We start from the raw sequence: 20,249 nt of genomic DNA, 5'->3' as shown, positions 1-20,249 counted from the left end.
GCGACATGATTGGCATGCAGGTCTCCTGAAGGCAATAGCATGTGGATATCAAGGCCATTGGCAGGGCTAGTCAGGGAATAAGTGGCTAATTAATTATGCATGACTTGTGGGCTTAAACAAACAGTGTAATGAGAGATGATATGAATTTACCAAAGAATTTAACTCGAGATGCATGGAGACCCTTTTATTATTATTATTATTATTATTATTATTATTATTATTATTGTTGTTGTTGTTGTTGTTAAAACCCATGGTCCTTTGACTTAACAGCATGAGTCCTCTAATAGAAATGCAGATGTTACGTATGATGTGCAGGTGCCGAAATACTCGCCCACGTGGTGGCCTGACTAAATGCGAATATTTCTCTGTACTATTTTGTAACTACAGGGATATGTTTACAGTATTAAACACAAAATCTTTTCTTTTCCATCGCGGTGCTCACTCTGATCTAATATAGGCGAGCAAGTATGTGTCTCCTCGACTCCCCTGAGGAAACTCCAGCCAACACTATCCCTCTAAAATCCTGCCTCTTTTTTTTTTTTTCTGGCCTGGCACCAGCTGTGGAATAATTTTTAATTATTTGCTTTGAAAAGAAAAAAAAAAGACTCCCTCTCTTTTTCTGTGACAGTAAAGAAGAAGAGCAGAGCAGATGCAGGAATGTTCTTGTATATGAAATTGTAGGTATTAACAAGGCTGGTTTTGTCAGTGGTTTCACTGATGTATCAGCTCTCTGCCCCTAGACTAAATAAAGAGGGGAGTATTGCCGTGTTTCATCCCAGCTGAGATGAGCAGATATAGGAAGGCTTTGGAGGAATTGTTAAAAAAGCAAAGTCTGGCAGAAGGATGGACTTCTTCCTTAACACAATACCTAAACAAGTGTCATGATGTGGTGATGGATGGTTTGCTGGCCTTTCTGGCTTGTTGGAGACACTCACCTTTTTTGTATTATTGTAAAAGTAAAGGCAAAGATTTTATTAAAAGAACAGAGAGGAGAGTGTTTGCTTGCACCTTTTCAGAATATATATTCGGTCTAATTTTGTAAAATAAGGTATGTACTGTAACTGAGTGTGACTTTGCTTTACAGGAAACATAATCTATGTGTGGGTGTGTGTGTCTGAGAGAGAATGGAAAAACAAGAGAGATATTGCTGACTCTGGACTTCAGCTGCCTTGTCACTGACCCCTATGGTCCCCTGGTTGTCACATTGAGGGCAATGTTACGCACATACACACAAATATAGTTAGAAGCCTTAATTTCATGTTGTTAATTTTAGGAATTTTCTATGTTACATATTAGATTTCAATATGTTATTGTGTCATTTATATCTAATAGTAGTAATTTTCTGCAGCAAAGAGTAAGATAATGGGTCCATTTCATCCAGATTCCCTCTCAGTGGGTTGGCCCTGGATTTGCGTGACATGGTGGGAGTTTCTTTTGATAAAGGAATATTGTGGTGCTAATATAGAACCACACAAATTACGTCTGACAGTTGTTTGTTTGTAGTGAAATCCAATTAAAATGTACACTTTTCAACTCCATTTCTCTCTTTTTTTTTCTCCTTTTCCTCCCCCATTCTCTTTTTTTTCCCCTCCCACGGTAACCAGAAAAAGAGCCTATGATGGCATAAATAACAACTGTGCTTTCGTTGTGGTTTTTGTGAGAAGAGGGCAAACTCACAACAGCTGTCAGAAAAAGGGGGTTTGTTTAAAAAGCAAATCGCTTTGGTCTAAAGTTCATTTGGAGACCTCTCTAATTAAATAGAGAGCCAAAAGCTTAAGTTAATTAGTAATTCCCTGGGTCCAGAAATTAGACCTGTCACGAGTATTCGAGCTCTTGGAAAACCAAAAGGTATGTGTGCATTTGTGTTTTGTGTGTGTGTTTTTCCATAAATCCCTTATGCCTGCTCCCATCTCTGTACACAAGTGTGCCTAAGTGTGTGTTAATCTGCACTTTTTTTTTTTTTCTTATGCAAGGCCCGTCCCCCCCACCTTTTCCGAAATGCTCAAGACATTAATGGTCTGTTTGTGGCGTGTCACAGAAGTGCTCGGGAGATGTTTAAGTGAGGGGCACATAGCTTGTGGCGTCAGTCAGGATACCTGCCCTATGATTATGTTTATGAAGATAATGACAGGGCTAGGGTCCTGCCGAGTACCGTCTTTAGAAAACAGTTGGGGTTTGAACTTTAAACTTTATTGTTATCCCTGGAAAAGAACTGGAAGGGTTCGGTTGCCATGTCCAAGAATTGTCTGTACAATTAACAAGGTGTCTGTATTCTTTTACTAACTGTAAAAGCAGATGCTCTTCTTCTCTTCTCTTCTCTTCTCTTCTCTTCTCTTCTCTTCTCTTCTCTTCTCTTCTCTTCTCTTCTGTATGACAGTATGACTGGACAGATAAGCATAGGTTAAGCAAACACAACTGAGCGACAAGATGTCCCTACTTGTCCATTAGAGTGTTAACTATCATTTGGGATACCCAGCAACCACACTGCTATGGGACAATGCAATGCACTGATTAATACTGTATTATAACTATTCACTAGCTGTACCACTAGCTTTTTTTGTCCACTTGATACCAGTAGACATCTTTCACCAAATAGGGCAACATTTGTGACATTTTTTTCTCCTTTCCTAAAAAGGAATGAACTTTTGGCAACAAGTAGCCAGAGTTGCTACATTAGTTTGTAATGCTTAATAATAGGTTCCAAAATATCAGCAGGACTCACTGCTCTTGCAAAACTGATTTCAGTGCTGGAAAAGTACTTTGTGTTTTTTTTTTTTTTTTTTTCATTTCAGACCACTGAGCCTGTGATGAGGCAAGTATTTTAAGAATATATTATGCTATTTTTGAGTCATAAAATAAGTTCCACATACAAGTTGTTTCACAAGCGTCAGAGTTATCATAGCATAAAATAAGCAGAGAATCTGAGACTCATGGTAGTTGATACAGCATAACCAGCCGTTTATATTTGCCAGGTGGATGTGAAATGCCTGCGTCAGAGACTGCTCTCTCTGTCTGTCTGCGAGCTTGTGCTATCCTTGACTGACGTGGACAGTGTTTGCTTAACCTCTTCTGCGCTGTGCTACCACGGCCTTGTCAATTTAAGTGTGTGTGTGTGTGTGTGTGTGTGTGTTTTAGAGTGAGGGAGAGAGTCCAGCAATGGTAGCTTTCATTTTTCATTTCCCCAGCAGTATTTTTTCTAAACAAACCTGCTGAGAGGCAGAGTGAGAGATAGAGAGGGGTCTGAATCAACACAAATGAGTGATGTTTGTTATATTATTTCCTGGGCTGGTATATAATGGTATGCATCTACACACCCCAAGAGAAAACATGCATTTTAGAGATTTTTTTTTCATGCTTTGTATTTAGCGGGATTATTAATTTCGCTTTGCAAATAATCCAACCCTGCCACCCCCTTCAACTTGCTATGTTATTGCAGAGATGAAGTGTGTGTATGTGCGTGGTCTCATGCTTTTGCCTCATCCAAAAGATAAGGCTGTGATTTATGTAACCGCTAAGCCCTTTCATATTGTGTATGTTGTACCTTACAAGAGCATGATGAGCAGGCTAGATTAATATTTATTTAGCACAGACAAATCAAGGATTAAGCAGTCATCATTTTAGCACTAATCCATGTCTCTGGTGAGATGCAGAGACAAAGGGAGACAGATTACTAAACATATAACACCGCAAAACTACAATTAGTTGGTGACTCGCTTTCCTCGAACTGTGTAGAAAAGGAGATGGACAGTAGATGTGCAAACACGTGCACAAACACACACGCAAAGTTATGTTTCACTTAATCATCTCTTGCTCTCTTAACCTATCGTTGCCGCTGTTTGCCTGCTTCTCCCCAACTTTTAACTTCTCATTCTCACCCTCCTCCTTTCTTCTTTCTTGAAAAGAATCCCTCTTTGAAATTAGCGGCGGTTTGTCTGATTCACTCATCTGACGTAAATGTGTCTCATGATCTTTCCACTGTCCGAACACACGCACCCATGCACGCACGCACACACAGACAGCTCGACACACATGCATGAGCAATGAATACTTCTTTCTTAGCTCCAACCACGTGGGAGAGGGACAGTTTGCTTATACTCTATGAGGCTGGGTGTGTGTATGAGTGTGTGTGTGTGTTATGAGTTACTTGGGAGTCTGTAAATAAAATTACATTCTTTGCTAATTGAGTTAAACTGGTTTGCTGGAGATGTGGCAAAAAAAGATGAAAGCTCCCAGTGTGTGTTTTGTGTTGCGATCCCAAGTGTGTGTGTTTGTGTGTGAATTTGAGAGTGTAGGGTGGTAATCCAGTTAGCTTTTAGCACTTTAAGGTGGTAACCAGGTGTACTGTGTGTGTAACGCTGTCATAAGTTACAAGCCTCAGCATATGCAAAGTGTCAAACTTAGCCTTGCAAAATAGATAACAAAGAGCTGGAGGAGAGTTGGAATAAAAAAAAAAAGTAGGGTGTGTGTTTGACTGCATTTGTCAGAGTGTGTGTTGTCTGCAGGAGGGCACCCTTTACATAGGGAACAACAACAAGGAACAGCAAAGGGGCCAAACAAGAGCATTGGAGAGCTGTTGCAGTATAGTAGGGGGTGATTTGGGTGGGAGGGGTGGTTGTGGGGTCCAAACCAGATGTGAGGGCAATTGAGAGAGAATAAAAAGAGAGATAAATTAAAAAGAATGAACAGACAAGTCATGCTGCGATAGAGAAAGACAGGGAGAAGCACAGAGAGAGAGAATGCCATCCTCAGTTCCCCTTTGCCCTCCTTCCTCTCTCTCACCCGGCCACTGAATGTTAATAGCTTTTCTGCCTCCCCTACACACACACGCACAGATATACACACACACCAACGCAACACCCTCCCCCCCTTCCAATCCCTCCCCATGGACACTGGCGCATTGTTTGTGGCAGTGCTTCTATTCTTTCAAACTTAATTACCTTCTTGCCTTTTGTGGCGTCAGGGGCTGGAAGTTTTGCTCCGTGGCAGTGGAGGTCGTCACACATTCTTTGGCGGTGCATTCCCTTAATCTAGAGGGTGGAGGTGGAGGGGGTAAAGAGACAGAGGAGAAGAGTCTAGAGAGTGGAGCTTTTACCAGTGTGTGCTTCTAAGGTGGTTATAATACCCTCCTGTGCACGTGTACACACGCGTGCACAGTCATAATAGTCAGGGCATAGGCTGCCCTTTGTTTGTGCGGTTCATTTCCAATCAACCCTAATTAACTAGAGAGTGTTTCCAGATTGCCGGCAAAAGAAAAATCCCCACTTTTTTTTCCACTCCCATTGGTCTTTGCTGTTTTGAGTTCGAGGAAGGGGAGGAAAAAAAACTGGAGGCATTAGCCATGTAGATTGGCTTTGCCTTTGATGCTGGAAAAATCTTTAGCAAGGGCAGTAAGTGGTGACTGCAACCCAGCAGTGTCTGACTGTTTATTTTCATGTTTCAGTTTGAGTTTAGTTTGAAATATTGCCTCTTCAAAGGCGTGAGACTTGTGCATATATTTAGACTGGCCTGTGTAAGCCCAAAGTCCATTTGTAAAAATGTTAAATCCAGTCAAAGTTGTCTTTAATCCATTAAACTTTGTGTCTATGAAGCCATTCAAGAAGCAGATAAACACTGGCATTGACCTAGGGCCCACATCCAAAGAATCATAATGAAAACCTACTTAATGGAAATAAATGTAACTGTTCTCTACACTCAATAGGATATTTTTTAGTCTTGGGGTGGTTGTCTTTAAGGACTGGAGGACGTGAGAGATGCTTTCACCTCAGCCTGGTTGAAGTTAGGATAGGGGCCGGTGTACCTGTAATCTGATCCTAAATCAGATTTTAGGACCCATCTGTGGCTTGAGTGATATAATTCTCCTGTGATCTGAGAGACAGAGAGAGCGAAAAAAAAAGCAAACATGGCCTGTGAGTTCACAAGTCACTCATCTGGTTAACAAGTTGGTTTTTGCATTCGTGATTATTTTTGTTTCCTGTGCTCTCATCTCACATGTTGCTGGTTATTTTCTATGTTATCCAGACAATCCTATATATATATATATATATATATATATATATATATTTATTTTTTTTTTTTCAACAATAGAATATCAGGTACGGACCTGAGGGCAGCTTGGTGTAATGTAATCTGAGCAACCAATGAGACCAATTAACTTGTCATCAGCCTGAGGGATAGAACCTGCATACCTGCTCTAGGTTAAAAAAAAAAAAGGGCCACTTCCATCCTCTACATTTCTCCTCATTATCCTTGTTCCCTCTCCTCCTCTAAACATTTCTCTATTCTTTTGCCTCCTTCTACAAACCAAGATCATTGCTCATGTAGGCGTAATTTTGATTTGCTAAAAGGCATTTTTGCGGAGTAGGTAATTTGTCGAACAAGATTCCTGTGCTAAATGGAGTGGTGCTTGCTTAGGTGTCTGGACCGCACCTTGCAATAATGATAAGGTGTCTTTTGGTAATGAAGGCCTTTCCTCACAAGGGAGACACAGGGAAGAGGGCAGGCAGATAGAAAAGGGTGTGGGGGGCCCACTGGGGAGGTGTACTGCATCTAACGTCTAATATTACACCTCCAGGCAACAAACAAGGGCTGCATGAAAACTCTTTGTGAGTAAAGAAGACAAAAAACAGTTGGTCACGCAACAGTCCGCCCCCCTCCTCCCCGCCCCCGTCCATCCTTTTGCAATTTTCTCCCTCTGTCCTTTCTTTTGAGACTTTAAACAGAGAGCATTAGACCTTCTTCTGTGATTCTGTGCATGTGAGCATACGTGTTTGTGCACACATGCATCAGCGCTCTTTAATGGCAGCCAAAGCCCCTCTCGTCGCATTGTGAGGAAGGAGATAATTCCCCTCCTCCTTCATCCACTTTGTTTTTCATCCCTCCATTTTTATTTATTTATTTATTTATTTTTTGCATGGCAACAAATAAATAGGTCTAATTAGACCAGAGTAGGCCTATTCATGGCACTGACAGTGGGAGATGGATGCAGGGGCTTTCACAGCACCCTTTGCCTTTGTCTTTGGCTAACGCTTGGTGACATTTTGATAGAAGATTTGGTGTTAGACTGAGGGGCCACATGCCGAGAGAGGGATGACCTTCTAGGAGACCTCAAGGAATGGACAGAAAGCAATAGTCTCATGCTGTCTCCTGACTTTGTTGTTTGACTTTGCTAAGCTTCATGGGTCACCTTAAAGATTCCGTCTGGATTTAATTTCACCACAGGTTATTACCTGTTCTCACATATGTCCCCATACAATTTGACAAGTAGAGGGAAAATATAACCATTTTAGAATTCAGATGACCACATCCCAAAGCACACATCTGCCTAATTCCAATGTTTACAGATATTATAAATAGTCACGGCAGCATTAACAGCACTGTCTTCCCTTGCATTAAAATGTCGGACAGTTAACCATGTAAACAAAGACGGCAGTGTGGCGACATTGCAATTACAGGTTTGGCATTTTACAGGCTGAGACTCTGGCTAATGTGTGATGGTCTTGACAGGAGGACAAAAGCAGTAGGAGACGCTGACTTTGCTAGGAGTTCAGTGCCTCAGATCTGCACCGTGGACACATTTGTGTAACACTTTATTTATTATCAACACATTGTAGTCTAGACTCAGATTCTGATGATGTCCACTCTCTGACTTTTGTTGCATACAGGATCCAGCTTCTGTCTAAACTGGAAGTGCTTTAAGATTAACCCCAGTCAGAGAGAGAGGAGAAAAGTTGGAGGAAAAAAAAGGAAAAAAAAGTGGAGAAATCCCCTGCTTTAGAGTGCCTCTCTGTCTCTCAGGGAGCTACTGAAAAGCAGATGGAGGGATATGGGGGAGAGAGTCAAGGGGAGGTGGGGGGGCGAAAAACAATAGGCCAAGGAGTCTCTTAGCCCCTTTCTCCCATCAGAACTAGCAGTGTCCAAAGTAGGCATTCCTGGGCTATTATTTGCCTCTCACTGGATCTGATCTGCCACTTTAATTACCTTATGTGTGTGTGTGTGTGTGTGTGTATATGTGTGCGTGTGTGTAGGAGAGAGAGAGAGAGAGAGAGAGAAAGCCTGTGTCCATGTGCATGCATGTGAAAGCAAGGGGACATGCTTAATTAAAAAACAGAGGTGGGAGCGGCTCTGGCCATCTCTTTTGTTCTTCTGTTGTAAGAAGGGAACTGTTTCTGCAGTGTGGAAAAACCTGGGCTTCATTGTTCATCTCTCCCTTTATGTATCTGTCTATCTATCGCTGTCTCTCCAATGAAAGTAGTCTGGCTGGTTAGCAAAGGAAACCGGCAGGGGAGATAGAGAGAGATCAAGGTTTCGTAGCCAGCAGTAACATGATCTACCTTAAAAGAAGCAGTAGTGGGCACTACTGCTGTGAAAGGTGTGAAGCCTGGAGAATGGAGGAAAACAAAAGTCAGAAAACCTCTCCACCTATTTATTTATGAGACAAAATGTCAGTTAATCAGGTTTTATAGAGTTGAGTACAAGCTATTGTATAGATCTGTGCAAGTCTAAAGATTTCAGCATCTAAAATGCTACTTTGAACTCAGAAAGGTAGACAAGGAAATTACTGAATTGACTTCATAGTAAGACCAGACATATGATTTCTTCTGTGTCCAACTATATTAAATTAACACATGCTGAATGGATCAGGATGACTTCAGACGCTTAGAACAGGCTGCACTGCCAATGCAAAGAAGTTATTTTGAAAAAAAAAAAAAAACAATATCCAAAATTAAATATTAGTCTCATTTGTTTTTCAGTGTCCTTTTGGTTGCAAAATGACTGGGTTCAGGTAGAACCAGAGGCAGATAATGGACAGTTACATTATTGTTGGCAGACAGCACACGTAAACAGCTGCTAACCTGTTAGCATTAGAGGTGATATGTCAGTGGCAAATGCTTAACACACTGCCTTACCCAGAAGACGTAATTCCATACTTAAAGTGTTAGGAGATGCATAATTCATAAACCACAGTGTTTTATGTCCGAGCTACAATTCAAAGGGGTTGCTCCCAAATGAAATAAGCAGTCAAGTGACACCACTGACAAGTAGTAATTCCTGTCGTATGTGTCGCATTAGCTCTCAAACCGACTGCTTATAAACAGTTTTACCCTCAATCACAGTTTAACACAAGCCTTGTTAAGAGGGGCACTTGTCGAAAAGTGAAAAATGTATATGTTTGACTGCAAGGAGCAAGGCCAGTATGTTGTTTTGGTGCTAGTTGAGGGCAATGGATGTGATGCGAAACTGTGAGTGAGCTCTAATTTGAGTGCCTTTATTTTTTTTATAATTTTCATCACACTGGCAAATTATTTTGTTTTCCTCTTCTTCCATAGTGGCAGTGCAGCTATAGCTAATAATTAAGACATATTTGTGGAGAAACAATGTGTTAACACTATGCGTTCTTGTAGCATGACACATATTTGGCCTGTTTTAGCTCCTCTAAGTGTGAGTTAACGCGTAGACAGGTGTGTTTGTGTTTTTAGTGCATCCAGTGTCGAAACCATACTTGTTATCTTCAGGATCTGTGATTTGGGCTCGAAATCGCTTGGGTGAAAAAAAAAAATCAGATAAACTGTAATGTTTGTCTTGAACTGTCTCACTTGGGTGGAGTTTTTTTTTTTTTTCTGGCAGACATTTTTGCACTCTGTGTGGTAAACACCACTATTTCAGAAGTTAAAATACTTTTAAAATGTGAAAAATTAAAAATGTTTTAAGCAGGACTATACTTTAGCCCTTAACTGCCTGACTGTACAAGTTATGCTAAGAAGACAGTTTTGTCATGTACATGTCACACATCCACCTTCCACCTTTTTGATACGTCCATGCTGAACAGATAAGTATTAAAATTAATTTCCTGCTCCTTGTGAAGTTTTCTTTAATCTCATGAATAGAGAGGCAGAAACTGAGTGAGACACAAAGAGAGAGAAAAAAACAAACACAATTTCTCTCTTTTAATCTATCACTAGTCCTCATGGAATCATCTCTGGGATATGTCAGATTAGACCTGATTATAGCGCGTGCACATGTATGCACCCACAAACATACTCGCACACATGTTTGATTTCATTCCTCACGCTTTTACTGTCCCTCCCCCTGGCTTTGTTTAGCCCTGGATTGTTGCGGATTAATCCTCTAATTGCTTTGTAGCTTTGTTGTGATGGAGAGGGAGTGTAGAAAAAGAGAGAGAATTAAGCAGCAGGTGGATTGGGTTAAAGGTTAACATGTCTCTTTAAAGCTTTCTTTTAATGCCAGCTCATTTACATGCAAGCATCTGAAAGGCGCTGGTACTGTATCAAGTGAAAAGACACTGGCATATACAACTAGTTCTCATTTGTTGCATTCAGCTGAGTGAGAAAACATTTTCTTCTAAGCAGCAATGAAGGTTCAGTTCTCAAGCTTTTAGTCTGTTTTTCTTTATCTCCCCTCATGGCTTTGACTCAGTTGTTTCTTCTTGTTCTCTTCAGGTGATGAGAAATTATGCCTGTGATTACAAAATGAAATGATTGCAGGCTGCTGTGTGTGTGTGTTTCTGCGGCTTAGGAGGCTTCCGTTCTGCATTGTGTGCATGTGTATTTGTCTGTGCCTTTACATTTGTGCCTTGTTGTGAAAAGCCAAGAGATTGAAGTAGTGAGGGGTTGAGAAATGGGCAGTTGCCCAGGATTGATAACATCTCACTGGTATTCCAAACATCGTTCCTGATGGAAGCTCGTTCTCTCTCTCATCCTCTATCTCTGTCTTTCTCTCTTTCTTTGCTGTATTGTTCCTGAATGAAAAAGAAACACATTAATATAAAAAATATAAATATTCTTTAGTTTCCCAATGCATCCCTGTGTGTGTGACTCCTGTCTAGAAAATTTGCCAACTCATTTGCCAACAGGCAGTCACACACTTTGTATAATGTCAATATACAGTGTCTCACTGTCCTTGTCCACACAGAGTCTAAGCCATACCTTTGGGGCATTAGTAGGTTAATAGGTGCTGCCTAATTAGTAACTCCTGACTGGCAAGAACATGCCAAGACCGATTTAGCCAATGACTGAAGACTCTTCTTACTTCAGTCCACTTTTCCTCTTAAAGGAAGATGCTTATCTTTCTGCATATAAGCTGTTTGACAGAATGTGTTCACAACTGTACTTTTGAGGTTATCCAAAGCGAGCTTGTACTAGCCTGAAATCATTATCTTTTAACACAGCATTAGCACACACAGGACACAACGGAGGAAAAACTGCTTCCAGTGTTGCACAGTGGCATGTCGATCAGAGAGTCTATTTACCAGACAATTGGGTTATTCCCATAAACTTATCCACTGCCGGCTGCCATGGGAGCTGTTTCATTCATTTATACCTCATTTCCCCTGTTTCCAGGCTCTGGTCCCTGGGGTCAATAGGAGACAAAACCTTAGTTTAAGGATGTTTTTTTTTTTTTTGTGGTGTGGCAGGCAGTCTCATTCTGTCACTTAAAAGACACAGATGCAAGTGGAAGCAGTTAATTTTGCATTTGTCTACTTTTCAAAAGTTGTCGTGGTGCTACCTTCTTAACACTGTTTTAATTTCTCAGTGGTTCTAATATTAAAATCATTACTCGTCTTACTGATGTAGTACTGGGTATGAATGATGAGTGAGAATGATTTGGAATTAATTACAGTAAAGTAGTTGGTGGTTCAGAAGTAGCCTTTGTTGATAAACAACCTACTAAATCTCTGATGCCCTTTTTGTATTTTTGTTTTCTTTTTTTTCACAACTCAGGTCCCTGTTAGGCTGGATGAGATGAGATCCCTATGTAGTGGTCGTCATGGCAACTTGTGACTCTCCCCCTATGGTGTCGTCACGGCAGCAGGAACATGGTGGCCAGAGGCTGGACGCTGCTGCTGAGGACAACTCCGTCGTCGCCATGGAGACCAGTGTCGCCAACAGCAACAATGCCAATAACAACAACCAATCGTCACCTGCTGCCATTGGAGAGCCGGAGAATGGCCTTGGACAGCCTGCAGTGAGCCCACTGAGGTCCACTGCTACCCCCACCACTGTCAGTGCAACCACCGACCCTCTAGCTGAACAGAGTCGGAGAGAAAGCTTTACTACCGGTAACAAAGGGAGTGTTACCGGGACTTTACCAGGAGTAGGAGGAGGAGCAGTTTTGGGTTCGGACTGTTCTGCCCCAGCCACCTCTCCCGTGGCGCCGGCAAAGGAGATCCCCTGCAACGAATGTTCTAGTTCCTTCTCCAGTTTACAAAAATACATGGAGCACCACTGCCCCAATGCACGCCTGCCTACCACTGGAGGTCATGAGGAGAGTGAGGAAGTTGAAGGGATGGTAGGGGAGGAGAGTGAAGATGATGGAGAACGTGAGGTGGGTGCTACAGAAGGGGGGGGGATGAACAGCGAGGTGGAATTGGAAGAAGATAGTGATGTGGAGAACCTGTGTGGTGAGATCATCTACCAGCCCGATGGCTCTGCCTTCATCCTGGAGGACTCCAAAGAGCAGCGTGGCAACCAGGGGGGGCTCTCTACAGCTCTCCAATTCAGGGGCCTGCTGTCCCCCCAGACCTTCCCCAGTGTCCAGGCCAGCAGTGGTCAGAGTGGCCTGAGCCCAGGGGGGGAGCGGTTGGAGCAGCCCGCTGCACCCATGTCCTTCTACCCCCAGATCATCAACACCTTCCACATCGCCTCATCCCTGGGAAGTAAATCCCTTGCGGTTGACCACCCCTCCTTCCCAAATACCTCAGCTGGAGGGCTGGTGGGCCCTGGTCCCGTGTTGCACAGTTTCCGTGTCTATGACCTCCGCCACAAGAATGACAAAGACTATCTGACAGCGGATGGTGCAGCCAAAAACTCCTGTGTGTCCAAAGATGTCCCTAACAATGTGGACTTGTCCAAGTTTGAGGGCTGCGTGGCCGATGGGCGGCGGAAGCCTGTGCTGATGTGTTTCCTGTGCAAGCTGTCTTTTGGCTACAGCCGTTCCTTTGTGACACATGCTGTCCATGACCACCGTATGACCCTGAATGAGCAGGAGCAGAAGCTGCTGAGCAACAAGCATGTATCTGCCATCATCCAGGGCATCGGCAAGGACAAAGAACCTCTTATAAGCTTTCTGGAACCAAAAAAACCCCCCAACTCTGTGCTACCCCACTTTCCCACACCTGCCAACTTCCTAGGGCCAGACACGGGGCTCCGCGGATTGTGGAATGCTTTCCACAGTAGTGGGGAGAATGCAGATTCCCTTCAGGCAGGATTTGCCTTCTTGAAGGGCAGTGCCAGCAGCTCCTCCAATGACCAAACCCCCAGAACCCAAACCATGCCAAAGGCTGAGACCAACCCAAACCTCGGGGGAGGGGCTGGCGCCCACAGAACCCCTAGTGGGAGTTCTGCTGCTGCCGCCGCCACTGGTGGTAACCTGGAAGGTCGGAACTCTGATAGTGACTGCAAAGGCCACGTTAGGGACACATGCACTTTGCAACCCAATGGGCCGGACCTGAGCCAGTACCCGCCTATCAAGCGGGAGCCCGGTGCAGTGGGAGGAGAAAGTCCAGAGCAGGATGAGGATGCTTACTCCAATGGTGGTGGAGTAGAAATGGAGGTAGATGAGGAGGAGGAACAGGCCATGACCATGGTGATAACAGGCAAGCGGGCCGACAGCACTAGTAGCAAAGATTTCCCTCTCTTAAACCAAAGTATTTCCCCCCTTTCCAACAGTGTGCTAAAGTTTAACATTGACAGCAAAGGCCCTGCATCCACCTCCTCCTCCCTGCCTGTGTGTGAGAAGCTGGAGATGGAAAAGAGCCGCCTGTCCACAGCCCTGGCAGCTGCCAGAGAGCGGGAGAGCAGCAACGACTCAACCAGTGAAGCCCTGGCAGGACGGGATGGGTCATCGCCATCCGCCCACCCCCTTGACATGATCATGTTGCGCAGAGATGATGAGAGTCCTGGGCCTCTGCATCAACACACAGGAAATCCAAGTACACCTGGAACTCCAGGGACACCTGGTACGCCTGGTCCAGGTGAAGGGTCTCCAGGTAGTGGGGTGGAGTGCCCCAAGTGTGACACGGTCTTGGGATCCTCGCGGTCTCTGGGAGGGCATATGACGATGATGCATTCACGCAACTCTTGCAAGACGCTGAAGTGTCCCAAGTGTAACTGGCACTACAAATACCAGCAGACGCTGGACGCCCACATGAAGGAGAAGCATCCAGAGTCTGGTGGATCATGTGTGTACTGCCGCACAGGACAGCCTCACCCTCGTTTAGCCAGAGGCGAAAGCTATACCTGTGGATACAAGCCTTTCCGCTGTGAGGTCTGTCCATCTAATTTTTCATCTCTATGGATTTCTGTTATCCCTGTATTTTTTAAAAAAATCTTTCTGATATTTCAAAATTAAGATAATGTCATTGTTTTTTGGGTTGGATTTCATAAGCCAACTTGTATTTTTGATTTAGCCAAAACTGATTACTGGTTTTGGACATGCTAACAGAAAACGCATATCATATCAGCAATACTGATAATGCATTTGAAGCCATTTTTGAATCAGAGACATTTGACCAGTAAGAGCAACTTCTACAGCATGACATCTTTACTCAATTGGAAATTCAGTATCAGAAGGCAGGAACGTGACAATTAATGTGTTTGTGTCTTCCTATCACAGTTTTAAAGGTTAATGTAATTATCTCAAAAGACAAAGTCAGAATTTTGATACTAAATCATCTATCAGATATCAGCTAGTTTTTTTTGTTAAAATTGCATATAATGTTTATTATGCATCCCTATGTTAATTCTTTCCGTCTAGGTATGCAACTACTCAACCACCACCAAAGGCAACCTTAGCATCCACATGCAGTCGGACAAGCATCTGAACAACGTACAGACACTCCAGAATGGTGGCAGTGAGGCACAGTACAACCACAACCATGCCAACCCTGTGCCCAGTGCCAGCCTTGGTGGAGGCTGCAGCGCACCCTCGCCATCCAAACCCAAACAGAAGCCCACTTGGCGCTGTGAGGTAATGAAACAAACAGAGCGTCATTGTAGGGCTGTGGTAGCAACATACCAATTTGCTTGTTGCACTGTCTACACAATGAGCCAGTCATTTCCCTCTGCATCTCTGTGTCTATTATTTTTCTTGGCCACATCATCTGACCCCTGGTCATTATAAAACTGAATTTCTCTTACCTTCTGGGATTATCTCCAAATGTTGTAGAAACCATAAGAAATTTATCATCATGAATGCATCACTAAAATGCTTGCACCATGTGATTTTTGTGGATTATGGATTATTATTTTGTTGTTATAGCTGCTGTTATTTTCAATTCCCATTTTCAACATTATATAAATGTAAATGATAAATGAACCATATGTTTTTATAAAAAAATGTTATAATCATTAATTATAATTGATATTTAAGTGCAATATGATGATAATAAACAAAATTTGTCACATGCCCTTAAACATAGCATTTATCCCACTTTCAATAGGTGTGTGACTATGAGACCAATGTGGCGCGGAACTTGCGAATCCATATGACCAGCGAGAAACACATGCACAACATGATGCTGCTGCAGCAGAACATGAAGCAGATCCAGCACAGTCTCCATCTGGGCCTGGCCCCGGCTGAGGCAGAGCTTTACCAGTACTACCTGGCTCAAAACATGGGCCTGGCAGGTGTAAAACTGGAGAACCCAGCCGGCAGCAGCGGCCCAGACGCCCAGATGATGATTAACCCATTCCAGCTAGATCCTGCAACCGCGGCCGCTCTTGGATCTGGTCTAGGTAAGTGAAGAAGAACTCAAATGGAACACAGGAATACATACTGTAAGTCTGATAAGTTTTACACATTAATCAATTATAATGCAAAAAAGAGCATTTTATTGAGGTTGTGACAAAGTACTAAGTATTTTCCTTTTTAATATTTTTGCCCTCATACTCTTTATGTGGTTTTCTTCTGCCCATCTGTCACTTGGTCATTTTTATCTGTTCTGTCACACATATCTGGATATTATTTTTATCTTTGTACCTTTTCTTCATTGCTCTTCATTTTTCCTGCCCTCTCACCTTCTCTTTTTCTGCTCCCATCCGTTTTAACTTGCCCCCCTTGCCGCACCCTCTTCTTGTTCTTTCTCCCTCTTATCTCTGCTCTCATATTGTCCCTCTGTCATTGTCTCCTTTCTTTGACCCCTCTCACTGATTAAAAAATGATTATGAGACGCCACATGAGAATTATTCTTAATCTTTCATTTGTAATTTTCTTAAGTCAGCCTAATCCCCCCCATGCACACCCTACCCCACCTTCGCTCACCCTGGAGAGAACACACATGTACACACATACACACACGTACACACACTCTCGCACAGCAGGAAGCAGATTCCCGTAGGAGTGAGAGAGATTTAACAATGACCCTGCAGTGTTGCACACCCACTACCTCCTCTAGTGTGGAGGTCACAGCCCAGCCAGCAGATGTACTCTCAGTGAATTACACTCATAACACACTGCTCCCCATAGCGAGTGCAGCTGTACATAGGTTTAGATGGTGTGAGCAGGGTATTTATATATTCAAACACACACATACACACACAGAATGCATGCATAGATGACGAATGTTCACATGCAGACACACAGTGTACACATTCTAAATTTCTGCCCATATTTTGCATCCACATTTGGGTAAAAGTGGGTTCTTTTTTGAAACAGCACGCACATTCACACACCATCACACAAACACACCTTTCATTGTGCAGTAATTGGGGGACTTGTAGTTATTAATTGTAAAAAAATTAAAAACACAATTCAGATATCACAATTAAATCCTCTGTACTCCAAACACCAAAGTATTATCTGAAAAAAAGACATGATGGGGGCATTGGTAACAGGCATAGAGAGACAATGAAGGGATCAAACGAAAGAGTTAATTACATTTGTATGAATAGCAGACCTGTTTTTTTTTTTTTTTTTTTGTCCCAGGGTGGGTGGGCAGAAGACAGAGAAAACGTCTGTAACGCATTGATCAGCTTTTCAAATCTGTGTGTCGATGTGAGAAAAGCCTGGAGCCTTCAAACTGTCGTCCCACCATTGCTGAGAGCAGTAATTAAAGCTACCTGATGAGCGAGTTAGCAAGTTGAAAAGGATGATTGTAATTGATCCTGATTCAATCCTATTAGGGTTTTTTATAGACAAGACTTTGTAAGGAGCCCTAGTCCTCTGTGAGGCTTTATTTTATCAAATCCTTTTGTGTGAGTGAGGCCTGTATAGAGGACTCACTTTTCTCTCCACACTTAATTTCATTTAATAAAAAGAGCCTTTTCTTTTCTCTCTATCCTTTATCCCTCCCTATGCATGTGGGCCTTTCATTTTCACCAGAGCTTTGTCTTTCTGTCATACCTCTTTGTTTTTATGTACCATTCTTCCTGCTGTGCATATTGCCTGCCTTCTATTTGACGTTATCCCTCTGTGCTTCCATGTATGTAATTCTTTTTTGAGGCCTTACCATTTTAAAGACCTGTCCTTACCGGTTTCTATTTCACTGTCTAATCTTTGTTTTGCTCATTTTCTCTATAGGGAATAGTGACCTATCAGCTGAGTTGCGTCTCGCCACTGGTCAACTGATGGCAGACGACCTATCCCTGGTGTCCGCGGGTGGAATGGGGGGCATGTCCTCGTCAGACCCGTCCATGTCCTCCTTGTCGCCACCAATCAATGACCCCTCACTGCGCCTCTACCAGTGTGCTGTGTGCAATTGCTACTCCACAGACAGCCTGGAGGCTCTCAATGCCCACGTCAATGCCGAGCGCTCTTTGCCCGAAGAAGAGTGGCGTTGCGTGGTGGGTGACGTCTACCAGTGCAAGCTCTGCAGCTACAACACACAGCTTAAGGCCAACTTTCAGCTGCACTGCAAGACAGACAAGCACATGCAGAAGCACCAGCTGGTGGCCCACATCAAGGAGGGAGGCAAGGCCAACCAGTGGAGATTAAAGTGTGTGGCCATTGGCAACCCCGTGCACCTCAAGTGCAATGCCTGTGACTACTACAGTAACAGCGTGGATAAACTGAGGCTACATGCTACCAACCAGAGGCATGAGGCTGCCATCCGCCTCTACAAGGTAAAAACATTTACCCATGTTGTGAGTGTCCTGCAGGAACATTACTTATCACTAATCTCAGCAACACAAAAAAAAGCTGATAACCAAAAATGGTTATCTAAATATAATTTATCTTATATTTTATGTTTATATTGTACTTACAGCATAATACATTCCTGCTTCTGGTATACATGTGAGGAGAACACAGCTCAGATTCAGGAAAAGCATACATTTTTTTTCTTTTTTTTTTGTTTATAAAGACTCTGCCCCATCCTCTTAACTGCAGTGTCAAAAGGATAAAAAGTTCCCATGAGAATGGAATGACAGAGATGGAGAAAGGTCACTGTTAAGAATTCACAGGATGATTTTCATCAGATATGGGTATGCTATCTGCGTGTGATCAGCTGGCACTGCTGTTACCGTTAATTATACACAATTTCAAATGTTTCAGATTTTTGATTATCCTAAGCTTGTCTTTTCAGCTTGTTTTTCAAGCTGGAAATCATTCTGGAATAATTGAAGAATTTGTTTTCAGGACAAGGTTGTAGATGCATATTTAGAATTTATTTTTGCATTGAACAGTGACACAGTGAAAGTGGATCCTACCACACTCTATAGGTGGTGTTTTTGACATCTGATCCCTACATGATGCACCGATACACATGCTTCTATTTTTTAATTTTGGAAAAAAAAATTAGATTTTTTAAAATGAAAATTCACATATTTATATTTTATGCAGTACATTTCATAATTGGTGTTTCCACACTGTTTACATTATCATTTATGGTCACATAAAAACAGCTCTTATGCAGACAAACACTCCTTTGCTCTTTAGGCCAATAGGTGAACCATTTTTTCCCTGTGATTGTTTGCTTGGGACTTTGTTGCCCATCAGAGTGGTACACTAACGTATGAGTGACTTACTGAAATAATCAAACTCTTCGCACTTTGTGAAATAAACAGTTTCTGCAGAGGAATTTCAACACAGCCAAGATTTGGCATCTTTCTTTCCTGCAGTATATTTAAGGGGATTTAGTTTATCAGACGTCTCCTTCAGCCTAATGGGATGCTGTTATATTTCCGAGGCCTTGACCTACAGGACAGGATCAAGTGCATTACATTAATGAGGATTTCTTTACTACAACATTTGGCAGTAGTAGGTGTTTGTGTGTGTGTGTGTGTGTGCGCGTGGGTGTGCATGAATGCCTCAGATGTAGAAATGGTAGTGAGAGGAGATAAAAAAAAATGACTGCAATTTTATTTCTATAATTATTTACCCAATTTTGTGGATATGACAGGAAGACCTTGTCACAATTATTTGCTCCTAGTTTCAAAGTGGGATTTTTATTTTTAAATAACAGAAATTTTGAGCTGTATTTAACAAAAGGTTGATACAAGATGAGACAGAATGTGATACAACAAAGATTTTGATTACAATTTGTATCTGCAGCATTACGTTTATAAAAGGAATCTTACTCTGCTTTTTCACCAGACTTTACTTGTGAGTGCGGTGCCTGTGTTGCACAGTAACATTTAAGGAATTGAACTAATTTGAAAACCTGTGACTGATTCTTACTCACAGTTCCAAGGCTTGAGTGGCTTAAGCACATTGGCATTCTGGGGGTTATTTAAAACAGTTGTAGTTGACTTAAACAGGATGTACATATTGACACGGGATTGGCCGGCAGTCTGGCAAAGGTTGAACTTGGCATGGGATGAATTGGAGATGTTTATGCTCAGGGATTGTAATTTAGTAATTGCACTGAAATGTTGGGAAATTTCTAAATTCTTAACAAAAGTGTGGCCTCCACACTGGCCTACATTAGCTGAGGCCCTAAACTACGTATAGGATTAGCTTGATTAGTCTTCACTAATCGGGACCTCTTCGCTGTCAGAGGAAGATTTAAGCACAGGTGTGTGTATGTGCCTTTGTGTACTCATGCATTTTAGAGTGTTGAGCCACTTTTGGAAGCTGTTTAAGTGGATTTAATATGAGGCAATAGCCAGGTAGGTTACCCGGGCTACACCGAACATTGGCAGCCATTTAATCATGCAAAGACAGCTATTTATATCAGCGGTGATTAAATGTACAAACTTGAGCCTCACAATCAACAGTACTGAAATGAAAGGAAGTGGTTTGTCTGAACGTATTCTTAATTTAGTTCTTATTTCGCTTTCCAATAATGTTAAGTA

At 42.5% G+C, this 20,249-nt stretch overlaps 1 protein-coding gene across 1 annotated transcript in view; it reads left to right on the top strand.

Annotated features, from left to right (window-relative positions):
* The first annotated feature begins 1,758 nt into the window (after positions 1–1,758).
* Positions 1,759–20,249, top strand: part of zfhx4 (zinc finger homeobox 4) — a 71,027-nt gene continuing 52,536 nt past the window's right edge. The window contains 5 exon segments of the mRNA XM_041065337.1: positions 1,759–1,848; positions 11,739–14,283; positions 14,773–14,985; positions 15,458–15,752; positions 17,536–18,077. Coding sequence (XP_040921271.1) covers positions 11,785–14,283; positions 14,773–14,985; positions 15,458–15,752; positions 17,536–18,077 — 3,549 coding nt within the window. The 5' untranslated portion in view covers positions 1,759–1,848; positions 11,739–11,784.

The sequence above is a fragment of the Toxotes jaculatrix genome, chromosome 20, assembly GCF_017976425.1.
Source record: "Toxotes jaculatrix isolate fToxJac2 chromosome 20, fToxJac2.pri, whole genome shotgun sequence".
Classification (NCBI taxonomy): Eukaryota; Metazoa; Chordata; class Actinopteri; family Toxotidae; genus Toxotes; species Toxotes jaculatrix.
This window is presented reverse-complemented; position numbering and strand designations above follow the sequence as displayed.